This window comes from Psittacula echo (assembly GCF_963264785.1).
Source record: "Psittacula echo genome assembly, chromosome: 2".
Taxonomy (NCBI): Eukaryota; Metazoa; Chordata; class Aves; order Psittaciformes; family Psittacidae; genus Psittacula; species Psittacula echo.
This window is the reverse complement of record NC_137737.1, coordinates 159,103,921-159,131,113: the sequence shown is the minus strand read 5'-3', so window position 1 is coordinate 159,131,113 and position 27,193 is coordinate 159,103,921. Positions and strand designations below refer to the sequence as shown.

Below are 27,193 nucleotides of genomic sequence, written 5' to 3'. Positions count from 1 at the left end.
AAATGACATTACCAGTGTAGGATACTGAACAAAGCAGAGACAACACAGCCATGGATGGTATGCAGGAAACCATGGAGAAGTGAAGACCAGTGGGAAGCTGGGTCTTCAGTGTAGATGTTACCTTTGGTTTCCACAGTGACTACTGCTCAGGGCCCCTACAACAGCTCTGTGTGAGGATGCTTCTAAGAGAAATCTGGATAACAGCACCATGGGGCAGCAGATGAGGCCAGTCCTCAGCCACTCAGGATCAGCCCTGCCTATGTCTGGTGCCAGCAGTTTTCCAACAAGTGATTAGAGGTCTTCAAGGGTGAAGGCTCCACAACATCCTCAGACAAGCTATAATAACCAACATGCCCCAACTTCTCCCAGGGAGTTAACACTGTCTTCAAGGCACAATCAAACACAAGGAGTGCTTGACATGGTCCTTTCTCTGCCACTGTTTACCCTTGGGGGTGTTACTTTGCTGTTCTTAGCCTCAGGTTCCCCAAGTAGAAATGACGGCTGCGTTGTTTCCATCCCTAATAAGGAAGCCCATGACAAGAGGTCCTGATATAAAAAGAAAAGACCACAGGTCTTCTGACAGTAACAACTCACAGTCTCTGGTGCAGCAGCCAGGACCTTGCTCTATCAAGCCACTAGGACCACAAACAGCAAGCACCAAGGCATCTAAAAGGAAAACCTACCATTTCCCAGCAATAGGCCCACCATAACGGTCCTGTTTTTGAAAACTCAGGGCTCAATCCTGTCTAACACTAAAGTTCTTTGCCACAAGATGAGCACTGTAAGTGTGTTGGTTCCTGCTACTCCCATCCAAGTAAAGGCTCCAGCAGAACATCCCAGAGCCCTTCAAGTCAGCTTGACTGATGCGCCCAGCACTTCCACTCCACGCTCTACCTCTTTCTTCTGTGGAGTCAGTGACCTCAGTGATAAATGCCCATGCATTTCATTTCTGAGGGCAGTAATCTGCTGTAAACCCACAATCTAGCAAAGCTTGTCCATTCAGAAGACCCAGACCCATTGGTTGCTCAGCTTGGAGCTCTTACCCCTCACTGCTTACTGTTAGATGGCCTTATCAGAGCTAGATCCAGTCTTGGAGTCCATCTACAGCATTGTTTGCCTACATGGCTATGGTGATAGGTGGCAGAACCATGGCCCTATAGCACTTTCCTTTCTTGCACTGGTTTATCATTCTTATATGGTACCCACTGAGGCAACCACTGTTCACTACCACTAATTGTAACCCAGCATATTCAGGGAGGTATGAGAGACTCCGTTCAGCACCCAAGGTGGCCCACAGAGGATTACTGACTCAGCTCAGCACCCACATGCATCAGTGACAGAGTGACCCAGCAACACAGGGATGTTTCCATTTCTTCCCAGGTTCAGAGGCCTTGGAAGAAGAAATCATCAATGCAGTGTTGCCCTGATTTTTTGTGTCAGCTCCTGCTCTTTCCTAAATATGCTGCTTATTTAGAAGATACACATCCACATCCAGGTCCTAAACCTGCTCCTGAACTTTTGCAAGGAGTTTAGGTTTGATTCTTGGTCAGGTCATATCTGAAAGCCTTATTTGCAAAGCAATGCTTTTGGTGATCAAGCTTTTGTGGGCAAATCCAGCCCACAGAAAAAAGGGCAATTTGAAGACCAACCAAATGGAAGGAAAGAAGACATTTTCTTCTGAAGTGCCCGGGTTGTGCTGCCTACCTGTCAGCCCTGAAGACAGGATGCTCTTGGAGACAGTGACCTTGTCCTCCGAGTTCTTGGCCCAGTCCACCATGCCCCTCCAGCCTTTCATGGGGAAGGTGATGTCAGTTGCTGCATTAGCAGGCATTTTGTGAATGCCGAGGACTAGAGGGAAGCAAGGAACAAAAGCAGTAAGTATAACCAGCCTCAATGCATTCCCATGTGCTGAAAACCCCATTGGAAACAATAGCGAGAAATCAGAGAGCAGAACAAGCGAGGCTTGATCTTGATAGCGATAGCAGTAATGCTATTTCAGGTAATGTCTATGCATGAAAGAAGATGACACAAGCTATTAGGGCTCATGCCTCTGTTCACTGAAAAGGATCTGCCTGCACCAAACCTGGTCAGTCTACTCCAGCTCTTGTCTCCAGTAGTGGCCAGTAGCTGCTATCAAGGTATGAGGAAGAACAGAGCAAGGCAACTCTTGGTTTGTCCTCCCAGCTTCCAATAATCAGCAGGACTTCCTCAGCCAGTGGCTGTATCCAGATCATCAACTTTAACAGCCACCAATGGACCTCTCCTTTGTGCATTTTTCTAAGCCCATCATGAACCCATCTGTACTTTTTGGCTTCTTCAACATCCTCTGGCAACAAGTCGCATGCTGTGATTGTGCACAGAGCATAAATCAAATACTGCCTGCTGTTTGCTTGCTGCCTGATCAGCTCATTGGCTGCTCTGCAGTTGTGTTAAAGAAATAAGAGGAAGCAGCTAATTCTGCTCAGTTAATCATCTGTTCTCCATTCATGCTTCTATAGATATCTCTCAGATCCCTCTGTGGACATCTTGCTGAAGTCCTGACATACTTGGAGAAAAGCCACCCCATCTTTATGATCATCCATGTATTCTGCAGATCTTTAAATGTTCCACTGCCTTCTGCCTTCCCTCCTTCCCTTCCCACAGCTCAGGTTATACATATTGCACTGTAATTACAGCTTCCTGGGGTCTCTGCCCAACATGGGGAGTGCAAATCCACTCACCGAGATTGTCCGTCACTTGGTAGGAATCCCGGAAATCCTTCATGCGAAAACCAATGACATCAATGAAATCCTCCATGAGCCTGAACAGCTCCTTGGCATTTGGTCCTATCTGCAGAGAGACAGAGAATATTTAGTAGCATAGATACTAATGAGCACAGCAGGAGTTTCTCTGAGGGCAATGGTTTCTGTCCTCACACATGTACTGGAAGCATACTCTGGTTATAAGGGAGTGTTGTGGTGCTGTGAAGAATGAGGATTGAGAAATCCTAAAAGGAAGCCTAGGAAAAATAGAACAGGGCAAGAAATGATAATATTTCTTTCTATTGATAAAAGGGTGGAGGGCAATATCTCAAAGCAAAGCAAAGGGAAATATCTGAGACTTTCTGGAGCAGAAGATAACCTACCCATCTCCTTTCCTTCCTTAGGATTACCTCTACTAGCAGAAACCCCATCCAGAGCAGATAAGATACTGTTCATCATAAGGTACACATTCATTATGGTCCTGTTCCTGTTCAAGAAGAGAAACATGCTAGGCCAGACTCTTAGCAGCCATGCTTTAATGCATGCTCCACCTGCTTTCTGAGTCCATTGACCGGAGTATTTGGCCCAACCTAGTTGTCAGCAAGGCAGAGGCATTTGCAATTGCACATCCAGACATATCATGCCAGAGAGTGAAGATTTGTCCATGTTGATATATTGAAGGTTTGCCCTTTGTCAAAAGCTTTTCCCAAGCCTTAGACTTCACTGACAGTTAGGTGTTGTGATACTTGGTTTTGGAGACATATTTGGGCTACTTCTGATAGTAAGGTAGGATGTCACCTACTGAGAGGGAGCCCAAAAAACATTACCTTCCACCAGGACAGTTAAAAAGCAACCACACCAAAGGACCTCCACGGTCTAATGTTGAATCCTAGGCACCAGATCACATAATCCTGTCCACAAAAAAAGTCCGTTTTTGTGCTTTCCTCTTTTGCTGTCAGGATCTCACTCTCCAAATATCCAAGTTGCTTCATCTTGGGCCCAGGCTGTCTTGGAGCTTCTCTGTCTCTTTTGTCTTTCCTTGTGTTTCCCCAGTGACGAAGATATTGCCAACACCTCTTCTTTGCCTGCATTTTGCCAGACTAACACAAAGCTGTTAAACAGTAACTAGTTTTGCAGTGACATGTTTAATAAACGATAATCCACTTGAAACAAGCTGTGCTGGCTGCTTATCTGTTCCTTAAAACACATTTGGCTCCAGGGGCTTAGCAAATACCATGGGAGGCTGAAGAAAAGCAGTTCAGCTCCTTATATCTCTTCTTTTCCACCACTTTCACAGTGTTTTCAGTTCCTCACCATAATCCAGACCTGTCGCGGAATGGACTCAGTCGGAGATCAATGTGATCAGACAAAAGCCATTTATTATAGAAAAGTAACTCTTTATATACTATTGCTTAAAGTTGCTTACACTAACTTGGCCCATTGTGATTGGATACATATCTTTAAGGCCCTTAACAACTAACATATAATTGGTTAAGCACAGGTATGAGAACCTGACCTTCAAAGCTTGCCCACAGTCCACAATTTAGCAACCCAGTAAATTCCAGCTTCTTCTTATCTTGCCAGGGTTGTTACTCCCAGTGCCTTGCTCCCATCCTCCTTCACGTTTAGTTGTCCCTTGGTTCATGTCGAACTCCACGTAGGCACTTGCTGATCTGGGTATGTGGCCGTTCTTTGCCAGAAAATCATCCACACAGACCTTCTGAGGTGTCAGAGCAGAGCCAAAGGGACAGTTGAGGACAAGCAGAACAGCAGGATGGGATGGAAGCAGAAGGAAGGCTGAGCCATTGACTGTATAGGCAAGGAGCACAAGGGTAGCCATGCATGTCTCTCTCTTTGTCTAAAGAAAGCTAGGTAAGGCTAAAACTGTATGAGGATCAGATCAGAAAGCGCTGCCAGTACTGCAGGTGTACACAGAAGGAGGAGAAGTGACTGAGGAAGCTATTTTTAACAGTAGACTTTCATATTCTATTACAGTTTGAAATCACAAGGTCAAACCAGCTCCACGCTACACTAGCCATTGTCCTTGACGATTTTATCATATAATGACCAACCAAATCTCCTCAAAACCCATGTTAGCCCTTCTCTGAATGCTTTTTTCTGGGTTCTTTGGGGTTCATTTTCCTTGAACCACATTTCTGCCCAGGGGGACACAGGATTTTGAGATGCGTCTCTGCAATGAAGCTGGGTTTACTTTTAACGAGCAAATTGTGAGCCAAAGACCTTGTTTCTTATGAAACATGGAGAGTTAGTTTGGTCCCACAGCTTTTAGGAAGGACAGAGATTGCCAAAACCTGTGTTGCCATCCAGTTCATGAAGTTTTCTGTGTCTTAAAGTCATGGTGTTGAGCTTTCATGTTGGTTCCCACTGAAATACATGCCAGGCAAACATTGTCCCCATGATGGTTCCACTCCTTGTGCAGGTGATACTGGCAGAAGGCTGGGCTGTATCTGTCTATAGGTGCAAAGAGGAGGTTGCACAGGGAAAGCCGGCGGGAATGAATTACAACAGAGAGTAAGAAGCAGTTGTTTTTAAGGGGATCAACAGGGTTTCCCTGTTGTCATGACAACTTGACAGTATCTTCTGCTCTGTGCTGAAATATGTACACCCACCTTTAGGCTTGAAACTGAGGATTTGGTCACAGACTCGTGGGGTAACAGGCTGATTCATTTTGGTCATCTGATCCAACCTGCCTGCTCAAGCAGGACCACCTACAGCCACTTGCCCAGGACCATGTCCATATGGTCCTCTGTCCCACCTGGAGACAGGCCATGTCATCCTCTTCCAAATGCAATGGGAAAACAACAGATCTCAAGGAAAAAAGAGAAGGACACTTTCAAAAAGCTCAGCTCCTGGTGGAGTTTGTGTTGCGTGAAGGAAATGTATTCAAGTCCTTGTCTCATGTTCTGGACTGCCAATGATTATGCCAAAACCTGCTGTTTACAGTTTTTCCCAGAGGCTTTCCTGGCTGGTGTGGATGTAACAGGATTCTGGGGTTTACTTTTTGTGCTGGGTGCTTTTTTCTTCATTGTTGGGTATTTCCAGACCTCCCAGAAGAATTCTGCAGCAACAAGAAGTGGTTAAAAAGGAGTTTTCCATGTTCTGACCCATACCTCTGTGCACCTTCCACAGTACTGTGATCTCTCACAAAGGCTGAATTATATTCCTTGTCCAGGTTGTTCTGCATGTTGAGCTGGTGTTTGTGTCCAAGGTGCAATACTGAGGAATGGATGTGGAAGGAATGAGCTTAATCATGGGCCCATTCTCCTGACCCGAGGGTCTAAGTCAGAACTATTTCACTCTGATGCAATGCCCAAAAGCTATAGTGAAATGACAACATCGAGTAGCACAAGAGGTCACCAAGGGAATGCAAAAGGGATAAGGAAAGGTCTGTCACAAGCCCAAGCAGAGAGTTCAGCTGTGGTTGAAGAGTAAGGGCCAAATACAACACAGATAGAATACCAAAGAACACCTTCCCCAATACATGAGAGTTTAGCTACAGAATTATTCAGCAGGATCCCCAACACAGAGAAAATAACAGAATCATAGAATAGTTAGGGTTGAGAAAGGACCTTAAGATCATCTAGTTCCAAACTAAAACATAATACAACCCTTGCTCACCTCATGCTGAGCAGAATCAGAATCTCAGCTGAGCAAAGCCCAGTTCCAAACTATGAAAACCCTTCCTATCCTGCATCTTTTTAGCCAGGAACTCAAACCCACGTAATCCCACACCTTCATCTTTTCAAGAAGAAAGAGTGGAATTAAGCGAGCCAGCAGGGTTAGCAACCCCAAACCAAGCCTGACCTCTGCAAGCTACCCAGAATTTGGTTTTTACCACCAGTTTTACACTGTTCTTCATGCAGAAGCTCTGACTTAGTTCTGAAATCCTGTGGCTCACTGAATAACTCCATAAGTATGACTCAGCCTGGCACTAAGCTCACCCGCATGATCAGTTGCATGAATCAGCTGATTGGCAGTCAACTCTGAAGCTGGCTACAGCTGACTGTGCCTGAATTGTCTCTTTCATCATAAGATTTTATCCAAGAACATCCATTGGTGTGTGGAGAAGGTATTTTGGGGTCGAAACAGATGTGTGTTGCACATATCACATTGTGGGCAAGAGCTAGAAGGTCATGTAAACACTTGGAAGTTCCCCTTGTCATGGCTTAAGCCTATGCTGAAAGCTTGTTTTGTTTCTGGGAAAGTGCTGAAAGTCCATACCAGCTGAGCTTCCTCCCATTTTTCCCGGTTTTCCTCCATTAAAAGATTGCTGATGATCTGGACAAAGTTCTGGAGAAAGGAGACAAAAGAGGTGAAAAAAAGTGGTTAGGCAATGGAGCCCAGGCTGAGAAGGACACAGGGATTCATGAAGAACATGTGAGAATCATCTGTTCCCGTATTCCCATTCCCAAAGGGTCCCACAACGTTTCACAAGCCTCTGACCTTGAGGATGTTAATGGCATAACAGGTTTTAATAAGACCTTTCACTATGACTGCTATATCTGCTAAGGCATCAAACTGGAAATATGTCTTGTCTCCATTACTGAAGGTTTTTAAGAACAGATTAGGGAGATGTGTGATAGAAACTTATTAAAAACAGATTATCTTGCCCTGTATAAATCCCTTCCTATACTATTTTTTACTATTTCTGTTATTTCCAGCATAAGGAAACTTTATGATCCTCTTTAGTCCGTGATCAGGCAAGAGAAGCAGTGATTGATCAAGAGGGTAGTATCTTTACAGCGCACTATGAGAAGGAAAGAGATAAGATATTTCAAGATCATTGATTTTCTTTCTCTGTTTTTACCACCCTTTGCAGATCCTGTAGGATCAGTTTAATGTTTCAAGCCATAGGGTGATGACCTGTCCCAGGAGTATATCTTGTAATCACTCTGCATGGAACTGCTGAAAGTAAAAACCTGGGATGCGAAGCCATCAAGGCATTCTCCTATATCAGCATCCAGGCACCTAATACTATAGGGTCATCTTACCTCTAGTCATTAGACTGAAATCCCTTTCAAATAATGTTCTCATATCAATTAGACTCTACATTAAAGGGCTATCAGGTTGCGATAGTTCAGAGTGACTTTGGTGTTCAAGTTCTTAACTTATAAGCAAGGGAGAGCCACCTCAAAAGGAGAGTTTGTTAAGGCACAAAGACACTTGGGCAGCAAATACTCTGGCTTTTCATCAGCACTTTAATCAAACTCTGAGCATGCACACACATCTGCAATCTGGCCTTGGTCTCCAGCATATGCATCTCAGCTCACCTGCACATCCCCAGAAGTTGGGCTATAATAAGCCCTACGGAAGATCTCTGTCACGTTCCTGAGTATGTCAATGGTGGACAATAGGTCCCCGCTGTAGCTGGTCCCATCCTGTGAGATTTCTACAAGGTTTTGGAGCACGTCTGACAGCCCATCTCCCATAAACCCACGCTGAGCTTTGGAAAGATGCTCCCTGGTCTGAGAAAGAGAATGAAAGATGAAAAACTTGAAGGACCAAGCCAAGTTAATGAGCTCAGTGAAGGAATTGCTGGGGGAAGGTTCTTGACCTTCCCTGTAATTCAATGTGCAGATTAGATGAATCTGACAATCTTGGCTGGCCTGAAAGTCTGTGGTATTTTCAAATGTAAGAGAGCAGAAGTGAAATTTGCTGCATGCCCATAAAGGAAAGGTTGTGCATAGGACCAGAAGAGATTATTCTACTACACAGACTCTATTCTGTTCATAACCTTAAGCCAGCTAACAGAATCATGTTTTCTTATAACCAATTTGGTACTGTTTGTAGCTTGTCCTGAATAGGAGAGAGTGGTTCTTGTAAAGGCAATGCTGTCTAAAGGCAAGCCACAGGAGACCAGCAGGAATTCATTACAAAGCTGAATTTCAGACTAACAAAAAATAAGTGGCTCATTTAAAAGTGATACAGTTACAGTGATTATCATACTGATAATGTGGTATGAAAGGCCTGGTAGAACTTGTATTCTGCCAAGCTAGATAATCAAATACACAATGAGGAACCATTCTTTGTCCATATGGTGCCCATGTTTCGTAAGTTAAACAGACAAAAACAGTAAGAGAAAAGAGATGACATCTCCCTTTCACATGGAAATCAATCATAGAATCATGGAATACCAGGTTGGAAAGGACCTCAAGGATCATGTGGTTCAACCTTATGCTACTTTCCTTTCTTTCTGTAAGTGTAGCAGCATAACAAGCATCTGGGGAGATCCCAAACCTGCTGAACTGAGAAGCTGGTCTGCCTTACCATCATCTGTATGTTCCTGTAATCAATAGAAACACACTTGATGTATGTTGGAGGGTCCCAATAAGCTATCCCTTCTTCATCTAAAATGCATCTTCGAAGGATCAGCCCTGGAAGTGGAAACAAACAGGGTGAGAAGCAGGGTGAGAAGCCAGTCATCTTCACGGAGCTCATTCAGAATTGGTCAGTGCATCCATGTAGGGATACCTATAAGCATAAAGGGCATCTGAAGATGCCTGAACAACACGTGCAAGCGTATAGGAGAGTATTTTTATTTCCTTCTGCATTTTCTTATTGAGGGGCAGGAGAGCAAAAGGAGAAGGGAACAAACCCCAGACCTAACAAACTGGACATTGGTTAGTGAAGGTGAAAGGTTTCTTCTGTTCTAGAGGGCAGCTTTGGTCCTGGTTAAGGAAGTCCCACGAGCCTCCCCAGGTGGCATGCTCTGGTACTTGCAACTGAACCAGTCACAGTGGCTTGTGATGCCTACACAGTCTTGGGGAAAATAAACACCCAACAGCAGCATCTTTGCATCAGCTGAAGAGCTCTACAAGCTGCTTGCAGTCCTCCCCCAGGTCTTTCCATGGCTTCAGACTACAGTGGGTTTTGCAGTGGTAATCACATGCTTTTGCGATGCAGAGCAACAGACTTAGCAGCAAAGAGGAAGGGAAGAGTAATCACCTTTCCCAAGCAATTATGCTGCCATTCGGAGAGTCTCTGAGGAGCAACTTTTCTGGGTCCACAATCCCATGACTACCGCTAAATGATCTTTGGTGATCTTTCTATGGCTACAGCCCTTCTTCTAGGCTAGCATTTGGGGTGACGCTGACTGTCCCAAGCTATGTGATTCAGACCTGCAGGGTTTTTGTCTCTATCTGACAACCTCACTCAAACAAAGTAAAACCTTTATGCTCATTATTGACCCTGCTGCCCCGTTTCTGTTCCTTCACGGAAGTGAGAAACATCCGAGGACAAGCTCCATCAGCATGTCTCCTGGAGCTTTCTTTGCACTGGTTTCCACTCCTTATGGGAACACATGGCTACAGTCACAACAGATAGCACAACAAATATAACACATCTGGATGCCCAATTCCTACCACTTCACACCACCATGATCAGACTGTCAACTTGAGCACCTGAAGAAGTGTTTAGAGAGTTGCTATGGTTCCTAAGGAGAGGAAGACACCTAAGTGTCAAGGAACAGTGCAATTCAGATTTGCTGCTTTCAGATATTAGCTTCTTTTAAGAGCAGTGGAGACAAATACAACACCCAATTTTAGGGGACTTTAGTAAAGCTCTACCTGCTTTTGCAGAGCTATTTGTAGATAATGGGGAGAACATACCACAGTAACACTCAATTGCAAAGCTGTCCCAGGGTTAGGCAGTAGGTTTATGGGACACCACATCACATTCTCCAGTATGAAGCAAGAAGGACCACGGAAACCCAGCTCTGTGTGAAGGAAGGGAAGTCCATTTGCTTGTCCTGTCCTCCCACATCCAGGATCTCCTCATCCAGGAGGCAAAGGATAAAAGATACGCCAAGGGTGGTCCAGCTCCATGGCAAAGGCATGGAGTCATCCTTACCGGTGGCATTGCGAGGACACCGGACAGCAGCAGCATCCCCAGCGGGCGTCTCTTTCCAAACCACAGGGCCAAGGCTTTCCTCGTCACAGATTTCATGGGGCTCTGCAAGGAAGGAAAAACTCCATTGGCAAAAACTCCTCCTAAGGGGATGTGGAGAAGGGAATGGGAGGAGGAAACAAAGGAGTGTAGTCTGGAGGGAACAGCACTGAGGAGGTGAACTCCCAGCTAGAAGCTGCTTTGTGCATGGCCTCTGGCAAAAACATCTGATCTCACTGAATTTGCTCTGCCTGTCTGTACTAGGAATCCATCCATTCTGAAGGTAACAACCTGGGAAAGTCCATTAGCACGCTTGTGGCAGCTCTTTGCAAGAAAGCTGTTGTTGCTACACCCCACTAAAGAACCGGGTGTTTCTTTACATGAGCACCCTTTCTGCATGAACTGCATGGGTCTAGATTCCCTCCACCCTTCAGGATCTCCACCTTCAAGGCTGGATGTGTCTAAAATGAGGCTTGGCATAGATAAATTAGAGTAATAATCAAGGAAAGAGACAACAAGTAGATGAACAGACATATCCCCTGGGTGGACTTCATTCAGGTCTCTGTCTTATGCAAGGACACAGGGAGAAGGTCTGAGCACCAACAGGCTGGATTTGTATCAGCAAAGCATTTCCAATCACTGCTGCAGAGTCCAGGAGGCTGCAGAAACGTGTGTTTTGAGACATCACATGAAAAACCCTTTGGAAGGAGGTTTTTGGATGCTTCCATCTGTGGGAGGAGCTGAGTTGTCCCTAGAGTTGGTGGGACCTGGGAAAAGAACATTCACCACAAGAGAGCTTTGTGTTGAGAAACTCATCACTTACAACATGTGAAATGGAGGGAACCGTGAGGATGGTGTTAAAGCTTTTTATCACTCCTGAGGGTGAGGGTCAGGAGGAGAAACACCTTCATTTAATGGTTTTTGATATAAATTTTATTTGCTGTGCAGGTGAAACTACCAATAACAAAGAGGCTGAGTGTGTGCCTGCAACTGGTCAGCAAAGACAGCCACAAAGCCAAAGCCAGGCTGTGGAGCCTGGCAGGTACCTGCTGAGCTTCCTTGCCATACAGGAAAGCACTGCCCATACCAGGGTCTGGTGGTTCCAGTACAGACATGTCAAGATTGTAGAGAAAATGTTCATAGAATCATAGAATGGTTTGAGTTGGAAAGGACCTTAAGATCATCCAGTTCCAACCCCCCTGCCATGGGCAGGGACACCCCACACTAAACCATGGCACCCAAGGCCTCATCCAAACTGGCCTTGAACACTGCCAGGGATGGGCCATTCACAACCTCCCTGGGCAACCCATTCCAGTGCCTCACCACCCTCACAGTAAAGAATTTCTTCCTTAGATCCAATCTAAACTTCCCCTGTTTCAGTTTGAACCCGTTACCCCTTGTCCTATCACTACAGTTCCTAATGAAGAGTCCATCCCCAGCATCCTTACAGGCCCCCTTCATCTTCCATAAAGAAGGGGGAGCCCTTGAGTTTTCATGTTGCTCCCAAGAAAGCTGCTGGGCAGCGATGACCTGAAGGCTTCCTTCTAAAAGGGACTGTGCAATGGATGTTTTTACATAGGTCATCTGAGGACCTTCACAGTGTAAATGCCTTGGATGGAGCATTCACTGCTTTGGGCAACCTGTGCCAGTGCCTCACCACCCTCACAGTAAAGAACTTCTTCCTTATATCCAGCCTGAACTTCACCTGCTTCAGTTTGAACGCATCACCCCTTGTCCTATCACTGCAATCCCTGATGAAGAATCCTGCATCTTTGAAGGATTCATTCAAGACCCAAAAGCTGCCTAAACTTCCCTGCTACTGAAGTCAAGCTCCAAGACTCTCTGGCTCCAGCCCCAGCTGCAGATTCCTCCCCAGTAGACACTGTAATGAACAAGTTACCATCTCTGCTTGGAGACAGATGCTCCTTCCCCTGTTTTTAAATTCCCTTTCGAGTGATCACTACTGCAATGAAATCCTGAAGGAGAAGCAGAGCCCCTCCTGCGCTCTGCACATTTGCAGGACTATTCCCTATGCCAACAGCTTCAGTGGAGAAGGCAGAACATGAGTGAAAAAGAAGCAGTTTCATTTCCAACCTGTTGACGTGAAGCTGTGGGACAGATACATTAAGTCATTCAATTGTGACTGGCACATGGTCACCCAGAGAGCCTGTGGCAGAGGGGGAGATCAATGCAAAACTGCCTCCTGGATCAGTGATCACAGATTCTCCGCATCAGACGGTGGTTCAAATGAGGGCTTGGGGCATGGGAAGCTTCTACCACCTTCAGCAATAAGACAAAAAAGCACATCAAAAAGCAGAGAGGGCTGTGTTCACATCCAACCTCCCCTTTCGCCTCCTCTGACCTCTCAAACCTTCCTGGTCTCCTCACCCCTGAAGTCTCCCTGGGGACCGCTGAGGGATGCTGTGGATCAGAGATGCTCTTTAGAGGTACACTGATTGGCGTTGTCTTGTCAGCAAGGGCAGAAGCAATTCCCAGGCCAGGAGAAAATCACTTCATCCTCTTTCTCTTATTTCTACTTTTTCTTTCTGATGTTGCTTCATAACAAAACCCTTTTTACCAGAGTAACAGGGAGATGTTAATAACTAACCCAATTAAGCTCAATTCTTCTGTTCTAATCAAATCATGTCGGCATTTGATACTTTCCCGAGAACAAATTGAGTGGGAATCTGATGATTCCCCACACTTCCCTTCCATTGCAAGCTAATGACTGCAGTGAGACCCTTCTGGTGTTGAACCCTAGCAGGGCTCAGTCCCTGAGACATGCCTTTTCCTTTTGAGCACTGTGTAGGCATCAGCCCCTGCAGAAAGAGAAGAAAAGATTGGACTTGTTCTGCCAGGGCCCCAGCTGGCACACACTGAAGCTGAACTAAATCTGCATCACTCCATAGACACCACCAGACAACCCCGTGCTAAGCTTTTCTATGGCGAGGAAGAGCTTTGTGGCTGAGTTAGAAGAGATTCTCACACGCCACTGCTAATTGAAAGGCACAGCTTGTAAGGAGAGGTGATGCCTTTCATTGGAGTTTGGCTGGGAAGAGTGAATATGCTGTCACACAGGCTCTTTTCCTGTTATCTTTGAGCTGAACGTGCTGAAACTTCCACGCTGGAGTGCTTTGGCTTTCATCTCTGGCTTCAGCAGTTTGCAAGGGAGTCTGGGGGTCAGCTGCCTTCAACATCCAGATCCACCCTCAGCACCAAAACTACTCCCTCTTTGCCGAGATCCAGCCTGGCCTTTAGGGAGATGCTTCTTCTCACCAGGATACCGCTGTGAGAATCCCTCCTGTTTCTCACTGAGCTGCTCTTGACAATTAATTACCCTTTCGCTCAAACATCAGGGCCTGTTATGATCAATGCAATCTGACTGCCAACACCACACAGGCCATTGATTCCCCACCAGCAATTCCAACTCAGACTGAGAAAGAAAACAGAAATGGTGCACAGACCTTTCTCCTGGCTTCTGAGCACTGTGTGAGAGGCAGACAGAAACATTCCCATTTCCAAGTATTTGTTCCTGCTTATTTTTCACATTAAATCCTATGTTTTCCCTTGTTCTACAGCTCACTTGCCCTCTATTAAGGCTTTTCTACCCTTTTTCTCAAATGGATGCTACAGCTGAAGGAGGGTAAGGTTCGGTAAGGCTCTGACAGATGTAGACACATCTGTCTGTTCTTTAAATTGCCATTGGTGTGTAGGCCTTCCAGAGGCTAAGTAAAGGGTGAGAAACCACTGCAGCATCCTCAGTACTCAACTGTTTAGTGGGCTTCAGACTCTGATACCAGTTTTTGCTATCAAACAGTGTCTTTCTTTTATCTTATGACTCCACAGGAATGAAAAGATGGAAAATATCAATGCTAGACTGGTGGGACTTAACCAAACATTCACTGAAATCAGCATTGTTACACTGGCTTCTGCAATGATTAAATGAAGCCCTTGGCATGTGGCTGGGTTTTGGGTAGAGTCTGACTTGATCACAACTTGTTGCATTCAGCTGAGACAATACATGGAATCCCTTCCCAAAGTCCTCTTCATGCAAAGGAAAGAATGAGAGGTCTGAGGTTACATACCAGGACACCTTCTGTCATTGCACTGCTTATACTCCTCCTTGGGGCCCTGGCAAGTCTGTCCACCGAAGAAGGGGCCATAGCACACACGGTCACGTCTCTGAGTCCCACCTCCACACGTTGCAGTGCAGCTGCCCCACACTCCCCAAGCCTGCCACTTCCCATCCACTGGAGACAAAAGAGAGGAGAGAAACAGCCTGTCATGTCCCAAACATAATCTGCAACAGAAGGAGGCAAGGTCACAAAGTGAGCAGTGGAACACAGGGTGAGTAGAGCATGACTTGGTGTGAAGGGAGGTTTCCTACTTGGATCCTCAACAGATATGAAATCACTGTGTGCTCTTTCCCACTGCAGCAGCCCTATAACAGTTGTGGGTGTTCTTGTGTTTCCCCTCAGTATCCTCACTCCCTGCAAAACCAACCCTATCTGTTTCCTTGGGCTCAGATTTGGGGCTATGCTCACGAACACTCTACAGGTAAGCAGGGATTCAACCAGCCTGGCAGCCAAAGTCCGTAGCTTGAGATGTGTTGGGATGTGCAATGTATGGGTGAACATACACCTTCCCAGAGAAGGTCTGGCTCTGGGATTTAGACCAGCAGAGCCCTTGGGTGAGAAAACCATGAGGAAACATCAAATAAATGTCCCTCCATCCTTTTCCATTTCACTGTTGTTTCATGTGCATAAGAAAGAGGTTTGGGATGTTGCCTTATTCCACTGTATCTTCTCCCAACATTTTACACGTTCAGTGGAAATGCTACCTCTTTTGCATTCACAATGGCATTTATCAAAATGCTGCTTCTTTTACATTAACAATGGCATTTATCGAAGCACTATAAAATGTTAATTAGCCTTCATAATAAGCCTGCAAGGTAGGAAAACAACAACTCAGTGACAGAACTAGAGCAAGAACCTAAGTTTGCTGATTACTCTTTGGGTTTTAATTAGGAGTTAACACATTATTATGGGTCAAATAAATCCTTCTGGGAGGGTGGGAGATCCCTCCTTTCTCCAAAAACAGGGACAGCTCCAATCTCGGGTGTTTTCTTTAGTGACACTGTATGCAGTTCAGTACGTGATGAACATTGCTTTGATAGATAACTCAGAAATCAGTGTCTAAAAACAAGTGAGGCCCTTTGTCTCTGAAGATCTCCATAAGTCACAAAGAAGGACTGAGATACTTAAACACCAAAACCTACTAGAGACAATGTGGAAAGTCCAATACCTGTGTTAAATACTGCTTATGCTCTGCTGCAGATGGTGATGCTACCAGAGAAGATAGGGATTCCCTGGGGAAACAGGTATACAAGGCTGAAGATCTACTGGCTTGTGGATAGAGAGAACAATACTCACTTACCTGAGCAAGGTATAAGAAGTGCCTCAAAGATCTGAACTGTTTCTGGCTGTCCCTATTTGCTGGGAAAGGGGAGAAAGACCCTTTCCATCTTAGAAGTCCTCTCCTTCTCAGTCCCCTGATCTAACAGGGACCAAGCACCCAGAGAGAGGCAGGGAATCAGCCACAAAAAGCATGGCAAGAAAAATCAGTTGCTGACCAGTCTTGAAGGCTTCTTGTTGGTCAAGCCTTCTCTCCAGCTGACCCAATCTGTCCCATTGCAATGACCTTCCCCGTGCGTAAAAAAGGCAGCAAACTGAAACTCTATTGTGCTGGTGTCAGTGTAAGAAATTCAGGTTTATCTGTTAGGTGTGTTGTAGTATCTGCTCCAGTTTTCATTGCTTCTTCTGCATGAAATGACTCTTTTGGAGCCCATGGTCCAAGTTATGAAGACGAGGTGATTATTCTGAATGTAAGGTGCTGGCTACAATAGCTGGGACAGCAAGAATGATTATTAATATTATTATTGCTGTTATTATTGCTACTATTTTAAGACACAGCTAGATGACTAAAGTAAGTGATAAGTTTTAGATATATAGGTATGAATCAATGCTTCATTGTGCCAGACCTTGTCATATATAAGGTTCAAAGCCATGATACAATGGAGGTTGCTTCCCTGTTCGCTTCAACTATAACTAGGAGTGGTGAATTGGTAGGAGAAGAGGAACAAAAAGGAAGAAAAGGGGGAAAGTTGAAACATTATGGAGTGAAGCAAAGAGATTAATTGATATTTTGTTGGGGGTTTTTAAGCACATGCTGAAAACTGGTATCTAAGGTTAGAAAGACACATCCCCTGTGGGTAATCACACACCTCCCTGGGGTCCCCTGGAACATTTGCCAGCTATGGATTCTGACTGGTATGGTTCACTGGTATGATCCACAACCTCCTTTTTACTGCATTACTGCTGAAAACTGCAATTCTTCACCAAAGAAAGATTCTACAATGCCTGCCTGGGACTGCAGAGAAAGATGAGCCAAGAGAAAGGAGAAGTCGTTGGTCACTGACCTGGGCATTGGCGTAGGAAGCAGTCCCTGGTTTCCACCCAGTGTCCCTGGCATTCCGCTCCCCCATAGGAAGGTCCATTGCATTCCCTCGTCCGCTGCTGGGTACCGTTGGAGCAGGAGGCCGAGCAGGAGCTCCAGCTCGACCATTCATTCCAGTTGCCGTCCACTGAGTGGCCCAAAGAGAGAAAACAGAGCGGAATGTGAAAATCGCTCCCTCTGGAAGGGGGAATGTGCAAGAAAGAGTCTCTGGCCTTTGCCTACAAGGGACCAAGGCAGGGGAGGAGGACAAATCAGAGTCACAGAGTATGAGAAAGCGCAAAGATCACTGAGAAAACACAGACAACTGTGGCAAAGGCCATTTGTTAGGACATTCTGCAATCTCTGTGGGTTTGTTATGGCCCATCACGATGCAAGTGCCCGAACACTTCAATTTTTATGCCCACACTCTACATAAGCATATGAAAGTTGAAATTATTGATATTATACATTCCATCCTTAAAGTCAGAATTAATAATATTGCCAGTCACAACACAGCATCAAAATAGAGAGCATGGATCATGTTTGCACTGAAAATTGTGAAGGAACCAATACATTACTATGACATTTCCTATTTCGGGCAATCAGCACTTTTTTGAGGGAACCCATTTTTCACCAAAGCAGTGCTCGAGACTGAAGGGACAGAACTTTCACAAGAACTCAGATGCTCTGCTTTCCATTAAGGCACATGCAGAAACCTGAATCACAGTGTTCTTCACAGGAATTCACTCTGGTAGCCGGGAAATGCTTGGAGCAAAGGTGTGCTTCAACAGAAGACCACGAGCAGTGTGTGTGTGTGGTCAATGTACTTCTCTCATGGCTGAATTAACACTGACAGGCTTGATATGTCTCTACACAGCAGTGCCTTTGATAATTAAATAGAGGAAGGAGGGACAAGACAGGCACAGGGACGTGGTTGGAGAGAAACATGAATACATCTTATTAGCCTGGTACAGTGCGAGGCATTCCCTAGTGTGACAGCTACACCCTAATTGGTCCCTGATCAACAGATCCATCACCCAGGCTGCTATTCCTCAAGTTCTTCTTTCTCGTTAGCAGCGGTCATCATGCTCTGTTTAGCTCTCATTAGCTGCCAGCTCTCACTCAGGAAAACAACCTGAATCCATCCCTGAAAAGCCTGAATTCTGGCTCTGATCACATTGCTGTAGATTGCAGCTCATTTTCTTTGACTTTGTTTGTCAGCCCATGCAAAATATATGAAACCTGGCCTCCTATGTGATGTGCGAGGACTCAAACAGCCCTGAATGATCCTCATTGCAATGGAGCAGCTTTTTGTTTGCAAGCACGTAAAAAAACCCCATCAAATAGATCCATATAAGCAACTGTTTAACTCAGAGCGGCTCACATGAGCTCAGAAAGTGTGAAAAATCAGGTAGGCATAAAGGTACTTGCAAAAGGTGGGGTTTTTTAGCAATCCAAGCTCGATGTCTTCATCATGCATGAATTCAAGGCATCATATCAGTGTCTATCAATCCTAAAGAGGGGAAATGCAAGAAGTGACTGACAGGTGATTCCTCACTGGAAATGATTCAAAGCCCCACAAAGGAGATCCTACCAGGTATAAATAAGCATGTTTTCTCTGACTGAAAGTAGAATGGATTGATAGCATCTGCCCATCATTATCATTCCCCTTTGTTGCATTTAACAAAGTAGATGTTGCATTTAACAAAAGAGCTGTGTTCCAAAAAATAGATGAATTTAGCAAAATCCTACCTGCTGTGGTCATTGGCAGTGGTCATTGGCAGCTTACCACAAGCATGAGCATTGAGAGGTGGGGAAATGAAAGAGAGCCACATCCATAAACTGATCATTCAGTTGGGGATAGGGAACAAGGTAATTTCCTTTGAGATGAGAGATTATTTATTCATAGACTGTCATTTCAAAGCTGCTTGAAAGAATGGAGAAACAGAGGTGGTCGTATTGCACATCCAGCTGCTCGAACTGATGCAAAGATATCTTCTGGAGAAGATGCTGAGAAGTCTCCATCACGGTCATAGCAAAGACTCTGTCCCACCGCGGTGTGAGTCTGTCATTGGAGTCTGGCTGGTGTAGTCTATGCAGAGACTGGTATGGTCTTCCCCCTTTTCTTTCTCTCTAAAAAGGACTTGAGGCTCAGCCTGCATTATCTACTGCCCGGGAGGAACAAAAGCTCTGTTGTCCCTGCAGCAGAGCGGGTTGATCAGTTGTAGTAATAAATCCTCAGAGCAGGGCAGTAATAAGCAGTCTGAGTGTCTGGTGTGTCAAGTGCTGAGCAGGGCCCATTGTTGTGCATCAATGGTTCCCGCAGCGTTGCCCTCATTTGGCACAGCAAAGGCACCAAATTGTCTTTGTGGCATTCATTAGAAGTCTTGCAGTTGGGCTGGTTGTCTTTTCTGCCACTGTGTTTCCTTCGCTGCGGTGTATCCAAATGTTTATTTGTATTTAAATGAATTATGGATCAATGCTAACTCAGGATGTGCTTCATTGCCTAAGCAATGCTAGGTCTGACTTCTTGAATTTGTCTTTTTACGACAGAGACAATTTGGTGTGTCTGGGATGTTCTTATTCCCAATAGAGCCTTCTGGACAGCAGCCAGAAACCCAAGGAGAGTTATCTGAGGTGAAAGCTGGGTGGGAAATAGCAAGAAGCTTCTCACTAATGTTTTCACAAAGTTCCCATCACTCCCACAATCCCTCTCCTCCTCTGGGAACATAGTAATGTCTCATAACAATTCTCATTAGACTGGGGAAATGTCAATTGACTTTACCCTGGGAGAAGGAGGGAATGATGGGGAGCTCCCTCGTGTTCAGATGATGGTCAACGGGACACCTAAAGTTACATTTATACAGACTCTGTGGTAAAACCAGTCTAGGTCAGGGGCAGGAGCCCACAGGAACACAAATGGATTTCCAATGGATAAAAGCCATTTCATCTTGAGGTTTCTTTCTGGTGTTTCAAAGCAAAACTCAAGGAGAGGCATTTGGAAGTGAAATCCAGGGGTAGGGAAAAGGTCCTTCCATGCCATATTTTAATACTTTTAACACTTCAAAGCACTTTAAGTGTTTAATATTTAACACTTAAAAGTACTAAAATATGGCATGGAAGGCTCTCAGGAGTCTCTTAGTCTGTCTCACCATCCAAAGCAGGATCAGGCATAGAGAAAACGTGCATGTATAGTGAGTTAATGCATGGCAAGCTCCCAGGAGTCTCTTAGTCTGTCTCATCATCCAAAGCAGGATCAGGTACAGAGAAATCTTGCATACACAGTGAATTAATGCATGTGTATTGCTAGCAAGTAAAACTATTAATTCCAGCACAACGAGCCCAGTCAGGCAAAATAACTTTAAATCATTCACTGGAGATAACAAGTGGGAAGCTTAAGATAATTTTGGACATAGTAGTGATAGCTGAGCCAGATCAGATCCAAGCCGTATAACACGTCCTCTGAAAGTTATTACACAAGGCAAATCTGAACTGAAAACAACACTGAGATGAATAACCCCAGAAAGCATCTCTAGGTTGCTCCTTCAATGTGTCCTTATAGAGGATTCTCCCTGGGACAGTGCAGACTGCGTCCTCATCCAGCTGAGACAGCTACAGACCCTCTCCATGAGCCATGTGTGGGCATCTTCGGAGGTGGGGAGACCTGCCGGAGGGAAGGTCTCTAATCTCTAACTGCCTTACCTGGGCAAAGCGCGATGTTGCAGAACTTGGTTTGCTTCTCCGGGCCCTCACAGGGGTTCCCACCAAACTGAGGGGGTTTGCATGTGCGGGTCCGATCCCTGTATCCTCTCCCACATGTGGAAGAGCACAAGCTCCATGGAGACCACTCATCCCAGGTGCCGTGCACTGCAATCAAAGCAGAAGGAATGAGTTTTCCTTTCCAAAGGAGGCCTGAAGAAGTGCTTGAGTCCGTACAGAACATCATCTTTCCACCCAGAACAAGCAGCGTGGGAAAGCCAAGGGTAAACCAACCCAAAACGTACAAGAGGAACACTGTGTAATTTTTTATGCTTTGGCATTGACACAGAGTGTTACTTTCTGGACTACTTGAAATAAAACGTAATGCAATTGCAATTGACCCTATTTCTTTTCAGATCTTTGAGCCAAGAGAAAAGCGCCTTTTTTGAGCAAAAGATGCAATTAGCTAGAGAGGAACAATAAAAGAAACCCCAACACCACTCCTGGGGAAGCAGCATTACCATCACTTTGTCACTTCTTACCCTTGTTTTCTTCCCTCAACATGTTTTCTCATTATATCATCTAAGGCTACATCATTTTTAAGCTCTCAGAAAAGCTGTAGTCTGGCTACTAATTACTGTCAGTGACACTTAGGAGCAAAGCAAGAAGAACTTGGAAGAACAAAATGAGATGGGCAATACAATCCAGTAGTGCTCAGGCCATCACTGGCACCTCCTTAAATTAGACAGAGAAAGCCTTCTAATCTATATTAATCTCATCTTCTCCAATCTAATCTAATCTTATCTGGTCAGGTTATTTATGGAAGGTTTGTCAACGTAATCTCTAGAGGCCAAATGTTAGAAGAATGTACTGATCTCTCTTAAGGGACTTGATCCCTTCCAGCTTTGCTGGAGAAGCTAATGCAAAGTCAATAATGCGTCAGGGATAAAAACCCCACAAACAGGTACTTTTTCAGTCCTTCACCAGCTGCTGACAGTGACTGATCCACCAGATTCAGGAAAGGGTGTTCAAACTTAACGTGTCACAATTGTCTCCTGCACCTTGTGTGGTAAGAGATGACTAGAGGAGGAAATGCAGGAAAGAGCATGGAAAAACAGCTTTGTGGTTTCACCGTTGTAGGATTAGATCCAAGCAAAGATGTGGCCAGTTAGGAGTAACACACGTAGTTTAATAGCATAAGATTATGTCCTGGCTCCCCAGACTGTGCTTTTCTACCAAAATTGTGGAAGAAAGAATATGGAAACAGAGATGATGTCTGGTTCCATTCACCATACCAGCACCCTGAGTTTTTCAGGCTGATTTTGCAATGATAAGCCCAGTATCTGAGCAACTTTAAGTGTCAACTGGTGCTCCTCTTTTCCAGCCTGCTCCATGCTTGGAAATACCTCAAGGAGCGCATGCCTTTCAGATTTACTGTGTTCATTGACTTTAGATAGCATTGAATCATAGAATAAATCATAGAACAGTTTGGGTTGGAAGGGACCTTAAAGATCATAGGATCATAGAATTGTTTGGGTTGGAATGGACACCTTCCACTAGAGCAGGCTGCTCCAAGCCCTGTCCAACCTGGCCTTGAACACTGCCAGGGATGGGGCAGACACAGCTTCTCTGGGCAACATGGTCCAGTGACTCACCACCTCATAGTAAAGAAATTCCTCTGAATATCTAATCTAGATCTCCCCTTTTTTAAGTTAAAGCCATTCCCCCTTGTCCTGTCATCACATGCCTTCTCCAGCTTCCTTGTAGGGTCATCCATACCACACAAAACTGGTGCCCATTTAATAGCGCTAGGTCTAGCAAGGTCTGGATGAGGTAACAAAAGAAGGAAAAGGAAACAAAGCCATCTCCCTCCAAGACCATATCACAGCGGAGATATCACAGGCAGCCAATCCTTTGGGCATCTCCATTCCCCTCTTGACCACCATCCATGGAGTGCTCAGCCCACCTGGGCACACGGCGGAGTTGTTGCACTGTCTCTGCTCCCGGAGAGGGCCGCTGCACTGAGTGCTGTAGGAAGATGACACGCAGAACCTGGTCCTGGTCTGCCAGCCCTCCCCGCAGGTAGTCGAACACACGCTCCATGGGGACCACTCCTCAGCCGCAGGGTCGCCTGTTGGGGTTGGAACAGAAGGTGAGGATGTTGGCATCCTTCTTACCTGGATCTCCAGGGCAATGCTTTCTGAGTTACACTTCCCAAGTTGCTGGTGCGAAGCTATGCAGTGTGCCCCACATTTGGTGGGACAAGAAGGGTGCGAGGGCATTGGTGAGAAAATGTGAGGGCTGGCAATGGGATAAAAAGGTTTTACTCCATTTACTCCCATTTACTCCATAGAGGTGTAACACACAGGCAGAGAAACAGGGAAGGACATTGTGGAAGCATCAGGGCACTGGGCAGGGGAGGCTCCACCAGTGATGACAAGGGGTTGTAGCTACTGCAGAGCCATGTGGGTTGGGATGTGTAACATCTACTCATAGATAGTACTAATTAAGTAGCAGTTATTAGATATAGTAAATGTGGCCATGAACAGAACAGTTGTTGTAAGGATTCAACTCCTTTCCCTGCCTTCTCACAGCCCCTGCCAATGCAGATTGGCAGAGGAGGAGCAGGCAAAACAGGATGTATGAGAAGGACATTGGCTGGAGTAACCCCACAGAGTTTTCTCTTGTCATCTCCTGCACTTATGGAGAAGATCTGCTTCAAACTCGTAATACAGAACAAAATTGTCCCAGACCATCACACAGTCCCTATCTACTGCTTACCTGATGGGCAGTATTGAAAAGGCAACTAAAAGTATCCCACTGAACAAGAGATGGGAGTGGAAATCAATTAGACATATTCCCTTTGTCAATAATATCCTTGCAGACACATGGTCATGCCAGGGGTGTTTCAGTCACAGACTCCAGATAAGCCACCAGAACTGTGACATGGGCAGGGGAAGGACAGTTTTCCGTAGTTTTCCTACTTTTTTACCCTTGAGAAAATGCCTTTCTCCCCCACATGAAGACAAAACCTCGCTCTGTTCCTTTAAATTGAGCTCTGCATTGTTTGCGCTTTCAGCTTTTTCATGGATTACTTATAATTTCACATGACAAACCAAGAACACAACATTTGGTATGTATAGTACACAGGCATATGGCACAAACAAACATCTTTAAGTATGCATAACAGAGGGGCATACCCTTTTAACTAACAAGTTTTGCAAAGCATCAGACTGCACCATGTCACATCTCAACCAGATGCATTTGGAAGATGATGGCTGAGATAAGAAGCATCACAGCAGTGGGTGCAGCAAGACTTCAGGGGTTGTACAACATGGCACAGCCTGAGCTGCACACAGCACTTGGATTTGTTTTCCCACACAACCATCCCATTCCCAAAGAAAGCTGGACAGCAGATGCTGTGTTAGACTGGTCAGCTACAACACGGAGCATGAAAGAGACTCTGACAGTAGGCTGGTACAGCTTGAGATCTCAGCCTGCTTGTAGAGCAGTGACGGTTATAAACCAGCTACTTAAAAGTCAATGTCAGTATAGGAACTATGATAGGAATTGTAAGGCTTGGAGATCACCAAACTGCCCAATACTGCCTAATATATATATTTATTTATTAGTTTCTTAAGCGAAAATTGTGTGCGAAGGAATTCTATGCAGGATTTCAAGCTCCCGTGGCTCTCATCAATCTGCTCATTGGGAGTTTTGGAAGTTATCTATGTTATTTATTATGTGTCATGCTTTTCAGCACATCTACTTTGAACGCCTCCAGTCATACAGGCAGTTGGTAGTTACAAATATGCCCATTCATTGGAGGCTGGTCAATCAGTATGTGCAGGGCTGTTGAAGGGGGAAAGTGTAGAGGAAGATCTGTCCTTGATGTAAAATCAGCAGGTTTTCATCCCTTCATTTCGTGGCTGGACTTAGAAAGAGGAGGAGGTAAGGATGAGCCTTTCTTTACTCATCTATGCCATTGTAATGATTATCATGAGAAGTAACTGTTTTTGATCATTAAGCCAAAATTGCTCAATACTCTTTCCCTTTGCTTTTGCATTGTTTTGTTGATCTACACAGCTGGTTCCAGTTAGATAAATGTCATGGAATATTGGTCTTTCTCTGGGATGTGTAGGAGATGATAGTGTGTGCTTTGAAGCCTTAGTGCTCAAGTATTAGATAGGTTGGTATACACAGTTTTGCCTTTCCATGGTAATTTTGCTGCCTTTCCAATGAGGAACTTGACAGGCTCTGTCGGGCAGACAGTCCTGTGATAATCTCAGTTCACCACCAGCAAGTGACCTTTTTGGTACCATCATTTCAGTATTTGCCTTCTCGAGTGGCCCAGACCCCAGAAGATCCCTCCTTGACCCACAGATCCCAACCATTCCTGCTGCATAGCTTGCTTGGATGCTGTATAAAGAGATGATGCCTTTCCATTCCTCAGAGAACACCTCCCATTGACCTAGAGCAACCTCCCCAGTACTGCACCCAGAATCAAGTGCCTCAATGCCATTCTTTGAGGGTTAAATGCTACCAGTTTGGGCCCAAAGGCCCTTCTTAGAGGCCAGAAGTGGGACAAGGGAATCCTGCAGAGACACAGTGGCCTCCTCCATCACCAACTCATGGTTTGGAGACCCTGCCATCCATCACCTCCCTACTCAGACCTTTGCAATCTCCGTATTCAGACAAGAGTTGCTGTCTCACCAGATCAATGAATGGCATCTTTGAACCAAATTCCAACTCTTCTGACTCTTTCCTCTTCTTTATCATTTTTGGCCTTTGCTTTTTTACAATAGAAATATCTATGATTAGAGGCAATTCTTCTCAATGATCATCTTTCACATTGCACCAATCCCGGCTTTTAAATCCACAATAAAGTTGATTTTCCAAGTGCTGGTTCTGCTTTGGGTTTGGTGTCATTTTGAACTAAGGAATATATATCAGCCTACTGGGACACTGTATCCAGTCTATTCTCAAACCCTGAAGAAATTCAATTGATTTTCAAGCTATGTGAGACCCAGTTCTGAGATGCTCTCAGGCATCAGGTCAAGTTCTCATTCTCCATCCAAGAGAAACAGAATATTGGCCATTGTAAAAACTATGAATTTCTGCATTCCTGTGGGTCAGATTGCAGCAAATACAAAATGCTGGCTCAATATCTTCCCATTATTTATCCCAGAATTGGATCCTGGCTCTGTTTCATGATATAAGGGCAAGAAATCTACCATGCTTGTTGGGTTGGAAAGCTGCCTAGTATAGCTCAGTACTATCTTATAATTAGACCTGCCAGAGATGCACTCCCACAAATTGTTCTTCACCCTATAGAGGACAAGAGGCCATTCACTGCCTTTCATCATGGCTGATGCCTGTAGACATATGTGTCTGCAGGATTTGATTAGTCCTCTGATGCTCCAGGCTAGCTTAGAATCATAGAATGGTTTGGGTTGGAAAGGAATTTAAGATCATCCAGTTCCAACCCCCTGCCATGGGCAGGGACACCTCACACTAAACCATGGCACCCAAGGCTCTGTCCAAGCTGGCCTTGAACACTGCCAGGGATGGAGCATTCACCACTTCTTTGGGCAACCCATTTCAGTGCCTCAGCACCCTCACAGTAAAGAACTTCTTCCTTATCTCTAACCTGAACTTCCCCTGTTTCAGTTTGAACCCGTTACTACAGTCCCTGATGAAGAGTCCCTCTCCAGCCTGGGGATTAACAGGAGTTCTTAAGGGCAAGGACTCCACTTCAGGAGAGAAGATGTCCCTTTGCAGAGCTTTCTGCTCCCACAGAGCCAGCTGCAGCACCTCTCCTGCTGCTGAAGATGCCCCAGAAGGTTTAGCTCCAGGGTATCACTCCATGGGCAGGTAGCACTGCAATCCAGGACCATTTCCAGCTCTTGGCCAGCCCTGAGAGTAACTGAGCTGGCTGTACAGAGAGCTCAGCTCGCTGCAGGGTCCCCATCAGTGCCTGCAGCTTCTCGGTGATGCTTCTTCCCTTGGTACTAATGGAGCAGCACATCACTGTCAACCCTCTGCAGGATCCCTTGTCTTCCTGGTGCCTGTCAATGTGGCATCTCACTAAACACAAGCCACTTCCTCACTCTTATCCTCCTTCTAGCAAAGGCCTCCTGGAAGCTGCCTGTGGGCTGAGCCAGGAGTACCCATGCCAGCGACTTGCTGTGCCAGAGTCTATGGGCCAACAGGACCCAGGGCTGTAGAGGGCTGGCAGGATTTCACACCGGTATTCAACTGGGCAGGGCCATCTCTTCATCCCCAGTCTTTAAGGCTGGCATCAGCCATTTTCCATATTTCATATTTTTCCAGGTCATTGGTAGATGTGAAAT

At 45.3% G+C, this 27,193-nt stretch overlaps 1 protein-coding gene across 1 annotated transcript in view; it reads right to left on the bottom strand.

The window, feature by feature from the left end:
* The window catches only part of ADGRB1 (adhesion G protein-coupled receptor B1), a gene marked incomplete at both ends in the record, with an annotated part of 205,421 nt that overhangs the window by 125,206 nt on the left and 53,022 nt on the right, over positions 1-27,193 (bottom strand). The window contains 10 exons of the mRNA XM_080610861.1: positions 1,705-1,848; positions 2,721-2,829; positions 6,984-7,052; positions 8,033-8,227; positions 9,030-9,136; positions 10,611-10,712; positions 14,732-14,896; positions 17,125-17,289; positions 20,844-21,008; positions 22,807-22,971. Coding sequence (XP_080466987.1) covers positions 1,705-1,848; positions 2,721-2,829; positions 6,984-7,052; positions 8,033-8,227; positions 9,030-9,136; positions 10,611-10,712; positions 14,732-14,896; positions 17,125-17,289; positions 20,844-21,008; positions 22,807-22,971 — 1,386 coding nt within the window. The remainder of the gene's footprint in view (positions 1-1,704; positions 1,849-2,720; positions 2,830-6,983; positions 7,053-8,032; positions 8,228-9,029; positions 9,137-10,610; positions 10,713-14,731; positions 14,897-17,124; positions 17,290-20,843; positions 21,009-22,806; positions 22,972-27,193) is intronic.